Here is a 17632-nt window from a genome sequence, read left to right as displayed (position 1 = left end):
CATCTAGCATCACCTCTGCTGGGGGCAGGGCAGCTTCACGCTGTAGGATCAGTACAGGCGTCGTTCTATACACAGGAAGTGCAGCTCGAATAGCCTTGGCCTGCGTAATATCAAGTTGGTTGAGTAGGCCGTTGACCCCGTTCGAGGCGATGTGCCCATTCTTGATCCGATTCCTGCCCGGCCACCATGCCTCTGATGCATAGTACTGAATGGGCAATACGCAGGAGGCAATAGCACGGCGCAGCAGGTGTGCCGGCGCGCCCCAGGCGGTGTTCCCTAGTCCCCGTAGTCCGTTGACCACTTGGCATGCTTTGGCGCAGTGGCCTTTCACATGGTTCTTGAAAGTGAGTCTCCGGTCGAAGTGGACCCCAAGCCACCGTAGTGAGGCCCCTTGATTGACGGCCTGAACTGTGTGCTGTCTCCCGTCCAACAGTCTGACGGTTATTGGCGGGTTTGTATTTTTTGGTCTCTTGGTGAAGTGGATGAGCTCGGATTTATCGGTGTCGAAAGTGATGCCCTCTAACGCCCCCCATTCTTGGGCTTCTTCCCATTCTTTCGCTAGCAGAGCACAATTGTCCTCTAGTGAGGTTGAGCTTGCCATGATGGCAATGTCGTCGGCGTAGCCAAATCGAGACCGCTTCCTGCCTGGATGAACAGTGCCCAGCTTGAATAAGGGTTCGATGTAAAGCATGAAGAGGATGGGGGACACGGGCGAGCCCTGTGGTAGCCCACACTCAAGGTCGAAGACGTCCCCCATCTCTCCGTCTAGTCTTATTCTTGCTCTTCTCCCGAGGACGAAACTCGAGACCCACCGCACGAGGTTCTCCGGCCATCCTTGGCATCGGAGGCGTCGGATCAGCCTCCCTGGCAGCACAGCGTCGAAGGCCCCTCTGATGTCGAGCGTAAGCATAGAGGTGACAAGACCTCTTTGCCAGGCACACTCGATATCGTGGATGGCCGCGGCGATGAGGTCGCTACACGAGCGGAGGGGGAGGGCCCCGAACTGTTGGTCGTGCAGTACCCGGAACTTGACTGTGATCCAGGCAAGCCTTCTTGCGACAAGTCTCTCCAAGCCTTTTCCGAGCACAGACAACAGCGCGATTGGTCTATACGAGCGCGGGAGCGCCCTGTCTCTCTTGCCCGGTTTAGGCAGGATGACTAGGATAGCTTCTTTGAAACAGGTGGGATGCCAGCCCTCGCATACGCATCCGCTGTAGAGCCGGAAGACGATATCCTCGATAACGGGCCACGCTGTCTTGAGGACGGCCGTTGTGATTCCGTCGGACCCGGGGGTGGTGCTTCTCGCAGAGAAGATTGACGTTTGTACCTCGTCTTTTGTAACATGCGGGAAAGGAAGATTGGCTTCCAGGCGAGGTCCTGGGCTCTCTGCTGGTATGTCCGTGGAGATAGCAGCATTTCTGAGGAGGACGCGGGCGAACAGATCCCGCTTCTCCTTCGGCTGTGAGATGAGCGCGGTTGGATTGCTCCCATCCCGGAGTGGAGGGGTCTGGAAGGATCCCTTAGCCTTCTGCCACCCGACCATTTCAAACACGTCTTTGCCAGTGGAGGCTGCGGCGATCTTTCCTCTCCAGTACGTGTCCTTAGAGCGCCGCAGCTGATGGAGAAAGTCCTGTTTCAGAGCGTCCTCCTCGTTTCGCTCCCATTGACAATCTATTCCCAAGGCGCAGAGTCTTGCCACAGTTGCTCTCTTGGTCGTGTAGGCTCGGTGTTTTCGCCTGCAGTTCTCGTCCCAGTATGGTCTCCCAGGTCCTCTGCCAAGCGCACGCCTTGTAGAAGCCGTAAGCGCTTCTACAAGGCAATCTGTGAGCTGCTGTGCTAGCATGTCCAGAGCCTGTGGGTCTCTTGCGTTGCTTGCAGTATGGCGCATGGGATGTATATTTCGCTGAAGGATGTCGAGGAAGAGCTTCTCGTCCATCGTGTCAAGCCGGAACCTCCCCGGGGTTGGGTCGACCGGATCGGTTAGGGCCAAGGGGACCCGGGTCAGCAGGCTTTCGTGGTCTGACGTTGTGTGTAGGGACGTTTCTATGCTGGTGGATGCCCCGTGGAGGCTGCCGGACGCCCAGCATAGGTCTAACGTGTTGCCGTCCTTATGTGTGGCTTCACCTATCGGCGACAGGAGGACAAGGCCAACGGTTTCTGTCCATTCCACCAGGTCATCAGCGTCCGAGGAGCTGGTCGCCTCGGGTTGCCAGGTCCAATGATGGAGGTTGAAATCCCCCGCGACCAACACACGTTCCTGGTGTCCGGGTTGCCAGGCTGTTATGATATCCCTAATCGCTTGGCCTGGTCGCAGCGAGCCACAAGGGGCGTTGTACACGTTGATGACTGTGAGAACTTTCCGCTTTCCCGCCAGGAGTTGTAGGAAGAGCAGGTCTGTGGATGGGCTGGGCAGCGGGCGTGTTTGTACGCCCCGTAGTCCCGTTCCTCTGCGGAGGTAGGTGAGCACCCTGGGTCTGTCTTCAACCCAGTTGTCCACTGGGGTGAAAATCTCGAAACCCGGGTGGCATCTTGTGAGCCTTCTCTCTTCCGAGCGGATAGCGGGCTCTTGTAGTAGCAGTATGTCGACATGGGCCGCGTAGGCTAGATTCAGTGCCGTTTCGTGTGCGAGTGGTCGTCTGGCCACGTTCGCCTGCATGATCTGCAGGACTTTAGAGGGCCGCATTCTCCTGATGTCCCTCATTAGCTTGGTTGCAGTCCATCTCTTCTCCTCTTTCTCGGGATTGTTGATGCGACTGCTGGGTCGCAAATCTCCATGATCTCTCTCCCTCGGCTCGGATGGCCCGTAGCTGTGCCTTGTTCCTCCTCTGGACTACGCCCCTCACCACTTTTGGTCTGATAGGGCAAGTCACGTCAAAGGCGGCATGGGGCCCGTTACACGACGGACACTTAAAGGGGCAGTCACAGCCATCGTAACCCTCAGTGCCGCCGCAAGGTGCCCGGTGTTGTTCGGTCGTGTGGGAAGGAGAGCTGCACTTGAGGCATCTCTTCCTTCTGGTACACGTTCGTTCGTTGTGAAAGCCGCCGCAGCGGTGGCATTGGGGAGACCTCTTCTCCTTCGGAAACTGCAGGTTGACGAAAACGCTGGCCCCCATCAAACGGAGGCGCCTTGGTAGTTGCCTTACGGCTTCCGCCTTGAACCAGGCTGTCACCGTGCCTAGCCTTTCGGCTTCGTCTTTTCTGGAAAAGTATGCTTTTTCGGGCTTGAGTTTCGTCGTGGCCTGGATCTCTTCAAGGAGCTCCTCGGTCGTGATTTCCAGCTCAGTGTTGGTGAGCAGGCAGTGTCTGGTGTAAGGGACGTTTGCGATATAGGCCCGGATCCAGGTGTCGCGCTGCTCGACCGCCTGTGCCTGGAGAAGGGCAGCAATCTGTTCTCTGTTCTCTAGCAGGACTTTTGCCCCATCTGCTGACGATGGTAGGAGTGCTAATCCTGTCTTGACACGGTCGATCCCCTTGAGGGCTTCTCGGGCTTGGGGACTTAGCTTTTCACGAACGAACGCGTAGATGTCGTAGGCTCTCTCGTTGCGGAGCGGGCTTTCAGGTGGCAGACGTGCGAAGATGCGAAGGTCTTTTGAAGCCGCCCGGTTTGCGGCTTGTTTTGCTGGCGTTGGTTCATGCAGTTTTCTGGTAAGCGGCTGGCTCGCCACCATCGCGTAGGACCGAACTTGGGGCGGCTGGTTCTGGGCTGTGTGTAAGGGATGCCCTTGGAAACTCAGGGCGGATTCGCTGGGTCCTGTGCTAGCAGCATGCATGGACCTTGCTAGACCGCGTTGGTGCCGGTCTGAACGCTGCTTCTCTTCCTGAAGCTCTTTCTCCAAGGATTCGATCTTCATCAAACAGTCTTTCAGGAACTGTGCCCTTTCGGCGTCCCGTCGTAGGAGATCCTGGACGAGGTTTGAGAGCTTGTTGATCTCGTCTTTAAGCTCCGCATTGTCTTGGTAGCTGACTTGCTCAACCACTCTGACCTTTGCGGTCGGTTTCCGGACACGTCCAGACCGTCGAGATGTACTGGCGTCCCCGTGAACGGTAATCGATGGCCCTGCGTCTAGAGAGACGGCCATGATGGTGAAATTCAGCTCGCGTGGGCTGATGGTGAGAAATGATAGTGCGGTGGGCCGGAGCCCTCTATGATCTTAACAGCTACTAACAGTGGATACCTTGTGAGGAGAAAGTTCTCTGACAATAAGCTCAAAGTACGAAGTGTCAGTCACCTAGCGAGCCACAACTGGTGATAGATTTCTTTCAAGTGTGGTCAAGATAGGTGGGCCAAAAGGGCCCTGCTTGCTGAGACAGGCCTCTAAGCCTTACGCTCCTGTGGCTACACCCTGTGGCTGTGCCACATAGCGCCACAGTTCCTCGAGGTGGGCTGCTATGTTGTCTTTCAACAATAAGTGTTTGTGTTACAGCCTAAACAGTTAGGATGCTGGCTGGCATAACTCTTTAGTGCAGAACAGGGTATAATTATGCAGGTGCATTATTACTAAAGCTCTTGCTTTGCGGTACAGTTAGTTGGTTGCTCTAACTCGCTTGCATCCTCCGGAACGCTAGCCTCTTTAGGTTAGTAGCATCTTGATTCTTGGACATGTTATCTACAGTGAAGCCCTGTTATGTTTCCAATTTCAACGACAAGCTTCTATTGTCCCATGTATTTTCAAGTATTGTTTAGCACTGACTCAGTGTATCTAGATGATGTGTACCTATATTTCTGGAGGTCTTGCGTAACACTTTGCTGTATCCTGTACTTCTTCAATTTCTCAAGCCCAGCCCCAGCAGCAGATCGCCTTCGTGGGATTCTGAATCCCACACCCTGCAGGTTCTGGCTAGGATTTGATCCCACACTTCTTTTACCAGGTTCGTAGGAGAACTGATTAAAAAGAGCAGGTATTGGAATTGATTTCGGACATACTGCTGTTACGTCCGGGCAACAGTTCTTCATCGTATCTGTAATCATTACAGTATTGCTATTTAAACATTCATGTTTTGGGTTCTTCTGTTAGCTTAATCAGTAGCTGTCACCAAGACTCTCCTTTGTCTGGGTGCTTATTTTGTCGTTTTTTACAGGATCAACAACGGGCGCCAGGACGTTTTAAATCGACTCAACCCCTCCCCAACAATGGTCCATCTCTCTTTCTACTTGCCTTTGCTTGGCCTACTGCCTCTTTTACAAGCCACCATTGTCTCCGTTCCTTATGAGCTCACGTACCTTCTTCCCTCGCGTTTCGAGGGAAACATATTTTACACCTTTGTCAACGGCACCTCTACTGCCAACGAAACTATCTCGGACCTTCTCGACAGAGCGAAAGAGGCGCCTTTCATCTCCTACGATGATGAGTTCCTCTCACTGCTGGGGCCCAACCCTGAACCGCAACTGGTAGACGAGCGCGAGGTAAACTTCGCCGCCGAGGCGGGGGTCTGGATCAGCGCGCGCAACGAAGTCTGGTATACCACCTGGATCAATGACGGGCCGACCGCAGTCGAGATTTTGAATCTCAACGACAACACCATCCGGAACTTGACGTCGTCCGAGCCGTTGGAGAACCCCAATGGTGGATTCTACCACCAGGGTCGCGTTTACTTCACCTGCCTCCGCGACGACTCCAGAGGCTGGCCTGGCGGCGTGGTAGCCGTTGATCCCGAGACCGGCGACGTCGAGAGAATCCTCAACTCCTACTTCGGCCTCAAGTTCGACAACATTGACGACGTTGCCTGGGTTACGCAGCCGGGAACCAACAAGTCGTACATGTACATTACTATCTTGCCGTACGCTGACAGTCTTGTCACGAACGACACTGTCCCCCAGGGCCTGTGGCGGTGGGACCCGCAGGCGAAAACTCTGCTCCCTGTTATAAGCAGGACAGAGTACCCCCTCGCGAACGGGGTCAGGCCGTCCAAGGACCAGAAGACACTTTGGATCACAGACTTTGGCGGCGAGGAGCGCAGCAGGATCTGGGGCCTGCCTGGCAAAGTCGGTTCGCCTGCCATCTACAGCTACGATTTGGACGAGGACATGTGGCCTGTGAACAGACGCATCTTTGGCGTGGCCAGAATGCAGGCCCCAGACGGGATCAGAATCGATGATGCAGGTAGGGTCTGGACGGCGGAGGGAGAAGGAGTCGTGGTGCGGTCTTCTGCGGGGAAGATCATTGGCGTGTTCAACGCACACTATTTCACCAGAGATCCCTTGAAAACGGCAATCGTACAGTTCGAGCTTGCAGGGGATACACTGGTGATTCTAGGCCAGAACAAGCTCTGGACCTTGAAGTTGGCAGAGGTTGTCAACGAAGCTGATGATGGTAGTCCGGCTGGAAACCACTCAGAGTCCTAGGTGTAGACCTCGATACGAAGCCTCTCCTGAAGGAGAATGTCGCACAGTCCGCAGAACTGCATGTGGGATTGGAGCGTGGCATCCCACTTGGTTTGCATTTGTGCGATTCCGTCCATTGTGACATCTGTGCAGTATTGTTAGTTACATAGACAAAGACTCCATCAATAAAAACATGTGCAATATTGCAGACAAGCTTCAGGACTCATGACGGAGGCATTGAACGACAGAGCCAACCATGGTTGCCTTCCATATTCTGCACGCACATCTTTCTTGAGAACTGCAAATCTCCTTTAGATTGAGGCCACATTTGCAGAGTTTTGACTGGACATCACAACATTGAACAGCAAGTTTTAGTTGATGCAGATGCCTCTGAGCACCCCGCCCACCTGTGGTAAATAGCGGAAGTGTCCAAAACCTGATGACATCGTCAGCCACATAGGCAGTATCAATAGTGCCGGCGACTGAAATGTCAGAAACGGATCTATCATGATGTAGTCATTCATTGCAGGCATCGTCGCCGTATCTGACACCGTTGTGTTTGGCAGCATCGCCAAGTGAGAACTTTGTCTGCGTGTTAATAGTGGCGAACCTTTCTTGCTGTTAATAAGAAGAAGTTAATCATGGATCGCGCAAAAGTCACCTAATCAGGCGCTGCGTGGGAGAGCTTATCCTGCAGTACGCTTAGAGACCATGCTCAAATTGACATCTACGGGTCTGCTTGGGATGGGAGGGTAAACAAAAACAAATGCTAGCATGTCTCTATGACCCTCATGCTTGGTTAGGCCCTCAAGCCTGATTCATTTTTCATTTAGAGACACTGTAATCCTCTATGGTAGTCTGTGTGAACAATTTGCTTTCTTCCTACTTTCAAGCAAAAGGACGTTTCCAGGTATGTCATCTAGATACCAGTTCACGTCAGTTAGGTCGCCATATCAGACATCATGTTCTTTTTTTACATAAATGTCTTCGCGTTGGACTTTTTTCTATCCTTTCCAAAGACATGCTGAAAGGCAAGAGATCCCTTTTTGCTGGGTAGACTCTCAATAGACGAATCTTCTAGCATGGCCTCTAGGAGTTGGCGATAAATGTTTCTTCTCAATTCGATTAGACAGCACTTAAAGGTGCGAATAGGGAAATTCTATGCTACAAAAACCCCTCACAACGAACTGTGCCTTGAAGCAAGGTAATCGAAGCCAACTTTCTCTTGTCAGATTTCGACAATGAGTCTCTTGTTTGCCCTGGGCCCCCGGCGTTATGTATGACAAGTCCACCGCCATATAGATGCTCAAACTCCACCTTCGCATCCCAGGAATACAGCGGCGACTTTTGTCTGAAGAAGTACGGCCGCCCGTCCTTGTAGACGAGCTCGTGGGTGTCTCTAAACACAGAAACGTGCCCGACCTTAAAGTTCCCGTGGACGTCGACGGCCACTGTACAGTGCCAGGGAGTCATGGAGAATGAGTCCGGTTGAGGGATCAACGCCATCGATATCTTGGTCAGGCCCGTCGACGGATGAATGGAGAGTCTCACATGGTATGGGAGTTTCTCGCGTATAAGCTCCGCGAATGCCTGAAAGGAACCGGGCTGTTAAAAGCCGATCCGTAAGGCTCGGAAGGGGATTTACTCACCACCCCTCGTGCAATCATTGCTTTAGCTGTCTCGTGAACCTTTGCTTTGTACTTTTTCCCACTGGTGGCCGAGTTTCGAATAGGGCCATAGGCAAGATCCTTCTTTAGAAACTTTGCATAGCCGTCGAATGTCGTCTTGTAGTCGGGGTCGTTCTTGATGCAGGCGTTTGCATCAAAGTCGGGATCCACGTATCGTCTCATGAGCTCCTGCCGAGAAGGTTCGAGAAGACTTATGAAGAGTTCTTTGGTGATTGTGGGCTCGTTGTAGAGCCCCAAGAGATTCATGATGCGCACGAATTCGATGCACCGGTATCCTTTGGCAGCGACCATCTCGCGTAGAGTGACGCCGTAATGCCACAGGTCGTCATTCGTGACCCCCGTTAGGTCTGATGACAGTAAGCAACGGATCCCCTACGCGGTGTAGGAAGGTATACGGGCGGGCAGGGAGGGATCGACTCATACCGTTGTAGCATGCACCATCGGTCGCGATGAGGACTGTCGCCCCGGGCTTGTAAACACGTTGAATCTGCGAGCAGAGGTCGTTCAGCCTATCCAGCGCCAGTTCTTCTCCCAGATCGGGTTGAGGACCAAAGACTTTGTCGACACAGTTGATGCTTTTTGCTGGAAACGCTGGAAGCACCATGGGGATCCTGCGCCCCTCCGCGACATGGCGAAGGACGTGAGGCGAAAACACCTGGCGTCCGAAGAAAACGTCGTTCCCGTGCTGCTGAAGGCTGAACCTCTCAATCACGTCCATTATCAACGTGACTGTTTTGTCGACCGACTGAGTCTCTGATTCCTTCTTGGTGCAGTCATCATTATTGACCTTGGCCTCGGAGTATACGTTCTTCTGCTTTCGCTCCGGGGCGTTGGTGGAGGTCCCTGTGGACAGAAACCGAGACTCCTTGAACCCGAAAAATAGCTCAGTCGACAACGACGTCAAGGTTGGTGTAATAATCTTTGTAGCAGACATCGCGGGTTACGTTAATCCAGACGAAATTACAGTTGATGCCTGGTGGATAGATATTACAATAATGCAGTTGGAAAGAAAGTATTGCCCGCTAGATTCAGGCCTACAAGGACTTAATACTCCAAACGTTCCTCTTAAGATACGTTCAAAGCCATACGTCTTCACAGTGTGTTCGAAACTTCGGCGGATTTTTAGTTCTCCGTCCGAAAGCTATGCAAATAGGCAAGTCGCCAACCTTTCGCAACGTTGCATTTGTTCTAGCTGTATCCCCATCACAGTTTGAACAGCCTCGCTTGACTCGCTTGAAGTGGCATATGATCTGATCTCACACCAACCATCTGCAATGGAAATCCACCCTGATAGTTCTTGGTATTCCCACGCCGACAAGAGGCTCCGCCCAGTCTGACAGTAGCATATCACTACTCGGTTCTGAGGCTTCAATCAAGAGAGCTAGTTCTTATGTTGTGTTGCAGCAGATGTGGGACCAGAATGGCTGACCAGCAATCGCGCTTCATCACGACACACCCCCCGGACTTGAAGTAATTAGAAGCTACCACCTGCTTGTTTGACTGTATGCGTTTTACTTGCTTAAAGACGTTCCAGGTCGTCGAGCTCCATGTAAGGGCGAGGCAGGATTCAAACCCGGACCCTCTGGTGTCGTCTAGGCATGTAATGCGGTTGAAGGAGTAAGTGATGCGCTAACTTGTAAAGGCAAATGGCCTACACTGTTGTAATCAAAATGGAACCACAACTGCTGACTAGTAATTGCGCCTTATTACAAAAAGATTGTGGGACGGCATTTGGTGTACATTAGGCGGGGGGTACGCACATCACAAGTTCCCAATGGCAAATAAGCTTATGAAGTTCTAGCTTTGTGGACACTGCGCTGAACCAGGCTACTACCAGGTGACGCTTAACCTTCATGAGCCCCAACTAAATGACTACTTACAGGTGACGGTTCCGTCTTCGACGCCAATCTCTATTGAGTCATGAGTCTTACGATCCCTGGGGGACGGATAAAGGGTTCAAATACTCGGCCCTGAAAAAAAGACCGGCCATGGTGGACACCGAGATTTGGAAATACGCCGAGTCGAAAGTGAGTTTGGAAACGGTATGATTGTGATACACGCAGCACCGGGTAACCAGTCGAGATACTCGGGTCAAACCTTGGCGGCGGTGCGGAGCTCCCACTTCTCAGTATCCCGGATCTCGCCCCGCACAAAGCCTCATCGTTACCCGTCCTGTCGCCATCGATGATGACCGGCGACTGGGTGTCAGATGACTTGGCCACAGGAAACTAGGAGATGGAAGCTCCGCATCGTCACGCTAAACCTTGAACCCGCGAACCTCCAGACCGCCTGGTCTTAGTGCGAGGTTGGCAAGCTTGAGCTCAAGCTCCTCATTGGGCCGCTTCTTGCTCTCATCCCCGGATGTGTTCTCCAGTATGATTCGTCCCCCGTACTTGTGATGAATCTTGACGTGCTCCGGCCAGTCAAAGTCGGGGTGTTTCTCCCGCACAAAGTACGGTTTTCCGTTTTGCTTGACGATCTCGTACCTTCGCGGGTCTCTCAGCTCGCTCGATGGTCTTGTGCGGAACTCTCCCTGGGCTGTCACCAAGAGGGCAGAGTGCCAAGGGGTGAGCCCGAACTCATGGCCAGGTTGAGGTATCAAAGGCACCGAAATCTTGTTTTTCCCCGTTGATCGATGGATGGAAAGCCTGATCACCCTCGGGAACTTGTGTTCGAGGGCTTTTTCGTACGCCTGCCGAGCTGATGTTCAATAAACAAATTCCTGCAGGAGGGGAGCCTCAACGCCGAGCTGCTTACCAAAAGTCTCTGTGTCATCCGCTCAGCGATCCACTGCGTCTCGGTTTCGTATTTGGTAGCATCTCGTTTGATGGCAGGATTAACTTCGGGACCCCAGCAGAGGTCTTCGTGCGCAGATTTGAGATACTTCTGGTACGTCAGGGCGGTGTCGGGGTGGGCCCGAACTTCTCCTTGAACACTGAAATTCGAACTCAGGAATCTCCGCTCCATCTCTCGTCGACAGGTCTCCGCCATCGAGAGGTGCTCGCCCCTGGACATGGCGTCACCGTTGCCAAGGTCGAGCACGTCCACTAGGCGGACAAATTTGATATGTGAGAGGCCCTCTCGCTTCGCTAGGTCCCGTAGCTGAACCCCGTATTCAAAGTAGTCTGTGTCTGGGATACCGAGAAGATCTAGATGTACGTACATATGCCCCAAGTAAGCATATTGTTGGAAAACACGCGCGCGTGCGAGTCAGGCCTAGCCGATCGTCGTTGCGGTAGAAATGGGACTGACCGTTGTAGACAGGGCCATCAGAGACCAGGATTAGGTGTGCCCCGTGAGCGTAAATCCTCCCTAGCTCTTCGCAAAGATGATTCAGCCTGGCCAGCCCGAGCTCCTCTCCCAAGTCGGGGCTTCCACCCAACACCTTGTCCGTGTTGGGGTTCTTCCAAGGAAACGCCGGGAGGAGTAGAGTTATCGGCTCATCGGACTGATCAAACTCCCTCAGCTTGGTCGCTGCGACCGCCTCATACGCAGGCGCCTTTTGGGGAGCAGCCTGTGGCTCGTATTGAGAAAAGCGCCGTAGAATGGCAAGGATCTTTTCGATATCGGGCTCGGATAGAACAGGCATGGTGACAAGTGACGGTAAGAATACGAGCAACGTGTGTATAAAAGCAGGTTATAAGAGAAGCTAGCAATTGATCGTCACTTAAATAAGAAAAAGTCTCACTGATTAATTGAATTGTCTACAATGGTGCTACGGTCCAAGAACTACAATGCACGTGGACGGTGTGATGTGCCTTGGGTCATCCACCAGGGACTTCCCGTAATCTCGATAGGTAACGATTGCCACGCACGGAGTGGGTACATAAGTCATATTCCAATCGAGCCACACGAGTGTCGGCGACTATTATTTATTAGAGAGACCCAAGGTTGGCATGTTAGTCAGGTGGTCTGCTATGTGTTAAAACGGACCGAACTCCAAAGTTTGTCTTGCAAACCCTATTACAGGTATTCTATAACAAACTTTTGTCCCCTGAACTTTCTTTCATTCCTCGCTTGACTTGGTTTAACCTTGCTACATCGATCGAAAGGAGAAACTCGGTATCTTTAGTTACTGATTGTTCGCGAAAGGCGTTCGTCCGGCTATATTCTTTGGAGGATTGCTCCGCCGTCTACGGAGCTTGCCCCCACCGCTGAAGACGTCAACAATCCCTCCCTTGCCAGCTCGGCGACAAGGCTCAACAGCATGTGCTCGCAACCAGCTGCAGCCACCAGGTTAATGGTCACAGGCAGGTTCTCCACGTGTTTCGTTATGGAAGAGTTGTATGGAGTCTGACCGACTGTGGTAGAATCCTACGTCAGCGAAATTGACATCATTATTTACGAATGACTCCAAGGACTTACTCGGCGTGACCATGTCAGGCACTCCACCAAACACGCTCCAGTACGAGCTAGCGAACCCAAATGGTACCGTAGGCGGGCTCCGGTACACATTTCTGTACTGGATTACCGGCGGGCTGGCATAGGCGGCAATGGAGGACGAGCACGTCCTGTTGTCGACTGGGAGGACCTCGCCCTGGAACCAATCCTTGAACACGGTGATGTTCCTCAAGGCATCATCCACTGCGGCCTCGGGAAGGCTGTCCCCATAACCCCATCGCGTCAGTGGCACCGGGTTGACAAAGGGAAGTCGCCCGTCGTGCAACCGGCCGTAGTCGGCGTAGAAGGGGTCTCGAACGAGCTTGGTCTGGCGCCGGGTGATGAGAGTCGCGTAGGTCGTGTTCAGCAGGCCATCAAGGGTCTCGGGGGCCGAGGGTGGCCGGGAAGTGCGCCACGACTCGGTGATGTTGAAAGGCGTGATCGCCTCGATTCCAAGGAACTCTCTCAACCCGCTCAAAACCTTGTCCAGAGCCGCTGTTGTCTCCTGACTCAGTCCTGCGGGGTACGGCTCGACGAGCAGGGTGCGGGGGAAGTTGCTCGAGGAATACGCCGATACGCCGTACAAGACCGCAGAAGCATTCCGCAGAAGAGCTGGGTCTCGGGCAACAAGACCGGCCGTGTCAAACTCCGGGGCCAGGGGCAAGGTGTGATTGAGGGATACAGCCCCGTGGGAGGGTCTAAGCCCATAGAGACCCTGCACCCGGGCGGGACCGCGGATGCTCCCACCTGTATCCGATCCAAGCGCAATGTCCAGCCACTCGTATGATGCGACGCTTGCCCCAGCGCCCGCGGACGAGAAGTTGGGGTCCTGGTATCCGTCTCCCCTGGGGTTGAAAGGGGAATGGTAGTCGATCCAATCGGCATTAGAGAACTCGCCGTTGGCAAATTGCGCTGTTTTCACCTTTCCAACTACGACGGCACCCGCATCGATGAGGGCTTGGACTGCCGGTGCTGTCTGGCTGGCCGGAGAGTAGAGGTTGTACCAAGCACGGTTCCCATTCCCAGTTTTGATGCCCGATATGTCGAAAATGTCTTTGACACCAAGACGCACACCAGCCAGAGGTCTCTTGGGCGTTGCCTTGTAGTAAAGACGTGAAGGAACCGCGATGGCAAGGCCTCCGCCTGGAAGATTGGCGGGGAGGACTGCATGATTCCCTTCTGGATCAGCATAAGTGCTTTCGGCGAACGCATTCTGGGAATCGGCGTAAAGGCGGAATACGCGGTGTAGGCCCCCATCCAGAGACAGGAAGTAAGGCCCTTCCGGGATTTTCCCACGTTCATCGCTGACGCTACCGACAACCACCGTGCGATGGCTCCATTGGTTCACAGATATACCCTGGCGTTCGTGCTGACCGTCGGAGGCTGTACTTTGCGAGTAGATGACTGGACTCATTCAGCGATCCCTTGTCCGGCGCCAGGTAATTGCATATGCGAACGAGGTGTCAGTACTCACCATCAGAGAAATCTTTGCTCCAGACGTCATCCTCAGCAAGGAAACGAGCCAAACTCTGCTCCAGAGACTCTGTCGTTGCATTACCAGTTGCGGCATCAACCACACTAATGGGACGATATCCTCCCAAAAAGGACGTGTTGTTCCCAAACGTCTTTAACGCAATGTCTCTTGGGATCTTTCCGACAGCATTCGGGTCGACCCAGTATGGATTGCCACCCAAGAGAGCGGTGGTCCCGGTCAGCTGTAACGGGGAGCTTGCTGCTTGACATGAAGCTGTCAGAGCCAGCAAGACAACAAATCGCTGAAGCATGACCGGTTGGAGGGCGAGTTGGAAATAGATGCTAGTGATCTTGGGGCGGCTTGCACAAGTCTCCTTCTGCCACATACTTGGTATGCCACAGGCTGCTATTTTAACACGATTGGCTAGATGCTCACGCCATCAATAACGCACGAGTAATTAATCATGAAGCTGGGCTGTGATCTCACGGCAATAACCAGTTAGAGTTTGGTTGAGTTCCACCCCGTCGCCACCTTGACCCTTTGAGTTAGTCCAAAATGGGACAGCTGTTTGCGCCATTGTGGGGGATAATGGTATTAGTTACTCGGTGTCCACAGCCATTACTCTGTAGGCAATGTTCGGCGAATAAAACACTACGATGACCGAAGCCTGGAGCAAAGACACCTCGGACAATGATTGAGACGAGGTTACGGTGACATTTCTCGCCGGAGCCACACCTCCCTAATTGTGATATGCCCTTGTTGTTCATCGCTCTCTCGACTGCAACTCATCAATCCCATTAGTACATCTTTTCGGCATAGAGAGCACCTAAACGTTCTTGTTTGATTGTTGTTCAGTATCATCGACCAAATAATTCGTAATTTTGAGGACGGGCAAAGTCAACCTGGGGCAAAATTTCCACTGCCACCGACGGTCCTAGTTATCAACCTCGAAAACTTGGCACCTTGTCCAACTCTCGCCTAGGCAACGTTTGAAGTTAATTACAAAAAAACCCGCCAAGATTTTGTAGCCATTCCTGAGAAGCATAATGGGGTCAGAAGATACTCAGAAAGAAGCTCCCGTGGACGCTCCCGAACTCCCCCAACATCGTCAATATGGTGACACTCCAGATGGCGGCTTATTGGCATGGACTCAGGTTGCCATGGGCCACCTGGTAATATTCAACTGCTGGGGCTACATAACCTCGTGAGTCTTCCCAGTGCAACTCACTGCCCAACCCTTAGTCAATCTCAACGTAGACTGATGATGCCTTGAAGATTTGGCTTCTTCCAACAATACTACGTTGAGCAGCTGCACAGGACGGCCTCCGACATATCATGGATCGGGTCGATGCAGATGTTTCTGCTGAACTTCGTCGGCTTCTTCTCCGGTCGAACAGTTGACTCGGGACATTTCCGACTATCGCTGAGCATTGGTTGCGCGTTCCAAGTCGCCGGCGTCTTCTTTACCGCTTTCTCGACCAAGTATTGGCAAGTATTTCTCGCGCAGGGTGTGTGCAGCGGTCTCGGCCACGGCTTCTTGTTCGCGCCCATCGTGTCCATTCTTCCCACCTACTTCAAGAAGAACCGTGCCGTGGCCGTATCGTTGGCGACATGTGGCGCCTCCACGGGCGGCATGGTGTTTCCCATCATCGCCTACTTCGCGATGCCGCGGCTGGGGTTCCGGTGGACCGTCATAATCATGGGCTGCGTCATTACGTTCAACGCAATCATGATTCTCTGCTTCACGAGGACACGCGTTCCCGCCCGCAAGCCTCGGTCGTTGTTCGATCTGCGTGCGTTCACCGAACTGCCCTTCACATTGTTTGCCGTAGGCTCGTTCTTTGCCCTTTGGGGCATTTACTTTGCGTATTTCTATGTGAGCTGCGACTCCTGCTTGTGTCAACTCTCGTCATCTAACGGCTTTCAGATTGGTATTTTCGGTCGCTCGGTATTGGATTTCTCTTTGACACAGTCACTACTTTCCATCATCGTAATGAATGGTGTTGGGCTTTTCGGGCGTGTGATCCCGGCCTTGCTGGCTGACAGGTACTTTGGGATCTTGAACACACTGATCCCTGTCGTCGGCGTCAGTGGCATCCTCATTCTTGGCTGGATAGGGGTTTCTTCCACCGGCGGTCTGTTCGGCTGGGCGGTGATTTACGGAATCGCTGCAAACGCCACTCAGAGCCTCTTCCCGGCTGCTGTCGGTGACCTTAGCACCGATCCGACGAGGGTCGGTACGAAGGTGGGCATGATCCTGGCAGTGGTGGGCGTTGCTTGCTTTACGGGGCCTCCCATTGGGGGACATCTAATCGCAATCAATGACGGTAACTATCTGTTTGCTCAGATTTTTGGGGGTCTTGCTATGTTGGCAGGCTGTGGAACTTACATAGTTGTGGCCTTTAAACGGCCTAAAAAAGTGTTGTAGGAAGGCATAGTTCTCATCTTGATGCCCTTCTTCAGGAGCCCTCTGAGGCCGAGACACTAGATATAATACCAGAATGCAAAAGATACTTAGGACGTTGCAAAGCTCCAGAGTATACGACCTTGCCTAGCCAGTGAACTCATGATAGCGGCACTGACCTTTCCACGCTGATATGAGGCCGGTTGATGATCCCAGTTCAAAAGCCACATTCGAAAGTGGACTCTAAGAAAGACGTGAAAATTATTCACTGTTGCTGTGTGTATGCAGCAGAGGCATTTGGCACCTCGCGCTGGCTGGCCGGCTGTATTGTAACCAAGTAGTAGAAGCCGCTCCGCTCTAGCAAGCGGCGGTTGACAGCATTATAATACTGCCCAGTATCGCTGCGTTAAGGAAAGGTTATGTTGCCCAGTGACTCTGTAGCTAGTAACGAAACACTTTTTTTTTGAATGCTGTGTGTTGTTTATGAGCCTGGTTAAGAGCCAGTTCTTGGGACCACAAAATGCTGCATTCGAAGATGCCCGAGGAGTTTTGGGTCAGCAGTTAACAAGTGAAATATTGACAACATTTGGATTGGAGAAAAATCATCTGAAAATCTGCGTTCATCCACTGCTGGGTCCTCTTGGGGTAAGGAGAGGATTAAATCCATGGCCCTGCGTTGCTCCTCTAGGTGTGGTTATAATGCTCTAGTTACGTGTTCGTTGGAGTTGTGAGCTTCGCGGCGTAGACCTTGGTCCAATCGGGTCACTCGATCGAGCTGAACGAATAGTGAAATATTGATGCCGTTATTCATTGGTCGTGGCGAGTATTCTTTTGAGGCTCGAAGTGACGGGGAACATCGGACAGCGGCGGTAACATGGCAGCTCCACTTTGGACAAATCCGCGTGATCCAAATGGCCGATCATGCCGCCGGCTTCACTTTCCTCTCCGACTCCGGTTAGGCAAGTGGCAGCAGAACAGGCATCCAGCACACCAGCTTTGCGTCCTGGTCTCCCTGGACGCGAAAATTTGCTGAAATGAGAAGTCCATGGACGTGGCATGCTTGGTCTTGGTAAAAAAGTATTAATTAGCAGGGTGGCTTGCCCAGTGACGGAGCCATTGAAAGGGAGCCATTGAAAAGGGGGACATTGGATAAGGGGCAAAGTCTATTCATGGAACACAGGTTGACATGCTCGCAATGGACGTGTGTCGGGACCCGAGGAAATGCGAGCATCCCGCCTTGTTGTCATAGTCATCCGAGCGAGAGGGGGGGGGGGGGGGATGGGTAGCTCCGGATACGGCGACGTGGATAGCTCCGGACACGGACGAGGACTAGACTCGGAAGTCCACAAGAAGGTCCAATCTTA

General features: G+C 52.8%; 5 protein-coding genes across 5 annotated transcripts; 2 read left to right on the top strand and 3 right to left on the bottom strand.

Moving 5' to 3' along the window:
- Positions 1-5131: 5131 nt before the first annotated feature.
- Positions 5132-6343, top strand: CDEST_14208 (Putative six-bladed beta-propeller, TolB, SMP-30/Gluconolactonase/LRE-like region; the record flags this gene model as incomplete). Its single annotated transcript, XM_062930364.1, has 1 exon — positions 5132-6343. One exon carries the CDS (start codon positions 5132-5134, stop codon positions 6341-6343), a length of 1212 nt encoding a protein of 403 aa, XP_062786415.1.
- A 1075-nt stretch (positions 6344-7418) lies between these two features.
- CDEST_14207 (Putative isocyanide synthase/Spore wall maturation protein DIT1) lies at positions 7419-9094 on the bottom strand. Its single transcript, XM_062930363.1, has 3 exons — positions 8434-9094; positions 7972-8357; positions 7419-7912 (listed from the first exon to the last, which is right to left on the bottom strand). Exons 1-3 carry the CDS (start codon positions 8942-8944, stop codon positions 7487-7489), a joined length of 1323 nt encoding a protein of 440 aa, XP_062786414.1. The 5' UTR covers positions 8945-9094; the 3' UTR covers positions 7419-7486.
- A 606-nt stretch (positions 9095-9700) lies between these two features.
- On the bottom strand, positions 9701-11624 carry CDEST_14206 (Putative isocyanide synthase/Spore wall maturation protein DIT1). Its single transcript, XM_062930362.1, has 3 exons — positions 11263-11624; positions 10768-11159; positions 9701-10702 (listed from the first exon to the last, which is right to left on the bottom strand). Exons 1-3 carry the CDS (start codon positions 11597-11599, stop codon positions 10268-10270), a joined length of 1164 nt encoding a protein of 387 aa, XP_062786413.1. The 5' UTR covers positions 11600-11624; the 3' UTR covers positions 9701-10267.
- A 315-nt stretch (positions 11625-11939) lies between these two features.
- CDEST_14205 (Putative amidase signature domain-containing protein) lies at positions 11940-14249 on the bottom strand (the record flags this gene model as incomplete). The annotated part of the gene is made up of 3 exons (XM_062930361.1): positions 11940-12311; positions 12376-13794; positions 13865-14249. 3 exons carry the CDS (start codon positions 14247-14249, stop codon positions 12115-12117), a joined length of 2001 nt encoding a protein of 666 aa, XP_062786412.1. The 3' UTR covers positions 11940-12114.
- A 421-nt stretch (positions 14250-14670) lies between these two features.
- CDEST_14204 (Putative major facilitator superfamily, MFS transporter superfamily) lies at positions 14671-17221 on the top strand. The gene is made up of 3 exons (XM_062930360.1): positions 14671-15068; positions 15140-15740; positions 15792-17221. Exons 1-3 carry the CDS (start codon positions 14911-14913, stop codon positions 16290-16292), a joined length of 1260 nt encoding a protein of 419 aa, XP_062786411.1. The 5' UTR covers positions 14671-14910; the 3' UTR covers positions 16293-17221.
- Positions 17222-17632: the final 411 nt, after the last annotated feature.

Source organism: Colletotrichum destructivum, chromosome 9, assembly GCF_034447905.1.
Source record: "Colletotrichum destructivum chromosome 9, complete sequence".
NCBI lineage: Eukaryota > Fungi > Ascomycota > Sordariomycetes > Glomerellales > Glomerellaceae > Colletotrichum > Colletotrichum destructivum.
The sequence above is the reverse complement of the archived record's forward strand: the minus strand, read 5'-3'. Positions and strand labels throughout refer to the sequence as shown.

Bases quoted from the DNA above. Each gene is read 5' to 3' on its own strand.
- CDEST_14207 (XM_062930363.1), bottom strand. From the start codon at position 8,944: ATGTCTGCTACAAAGATTATTACACCAACCTTGACGTCGTTGTCGACT. The intron at 8,358-8,433 runs GTATGAGTCGAT...TACTGTCATCAG, and splicing joins CGATGGTGCATGCTACAACG to ACCTAACGGGGGTCACGAAT. The intron at 7,913-7,971 runs GTGAGTAAATCC...GGTTCCTTTCAG, and splicing joins CAATGATTGCACGAGGGGTG to GCATTCGCGGAGCTTATACG.
- CDEST_14206 (XM_062930362.1), bottom strand. From the start codon at position 11,599: ATGCCTGTTCTATCCGAGCCCGATATCGAAAAGATCCTTGCCATTCTA. The intron at 11,160-11,262 runs GTCAGTCCCATT...ACGTACATCTAG, and splicing joins TGATGGCCCTGTCTACAACG to ATCTTCTCGGTATCCCAGAC. The intron at 10,703-10,767 runs GTAAGCAGCTCG...TCAGCTCGGCAG, and splicing joins GGATGACACAGAGACTTTTG to GCGTACGAAAAAGCCCTCGA.
- CDEST_14204 (XM_062930360.1), top strand. From the start codon at position 14,911: ATGGGGTCAGAAGATACTCAGAAAGAAGCTCCCGTGGACGCTCCCGAA. The intron at 15,069-15,139 runs GTGAGTCTTCCC...GATGCCTTGAAG, and splicing joins TGCTGGGGCTACATAACCTC to ATTTGGCTTCTTCCAACAAT. The intron at 15,741-15,791 runs GTGAGCTGCGAC...AACGGCTTTCAG, and splicing joins TTTACTTTGCGTATTTCTAT to ATTGGTATTTTCGGTCGCTC.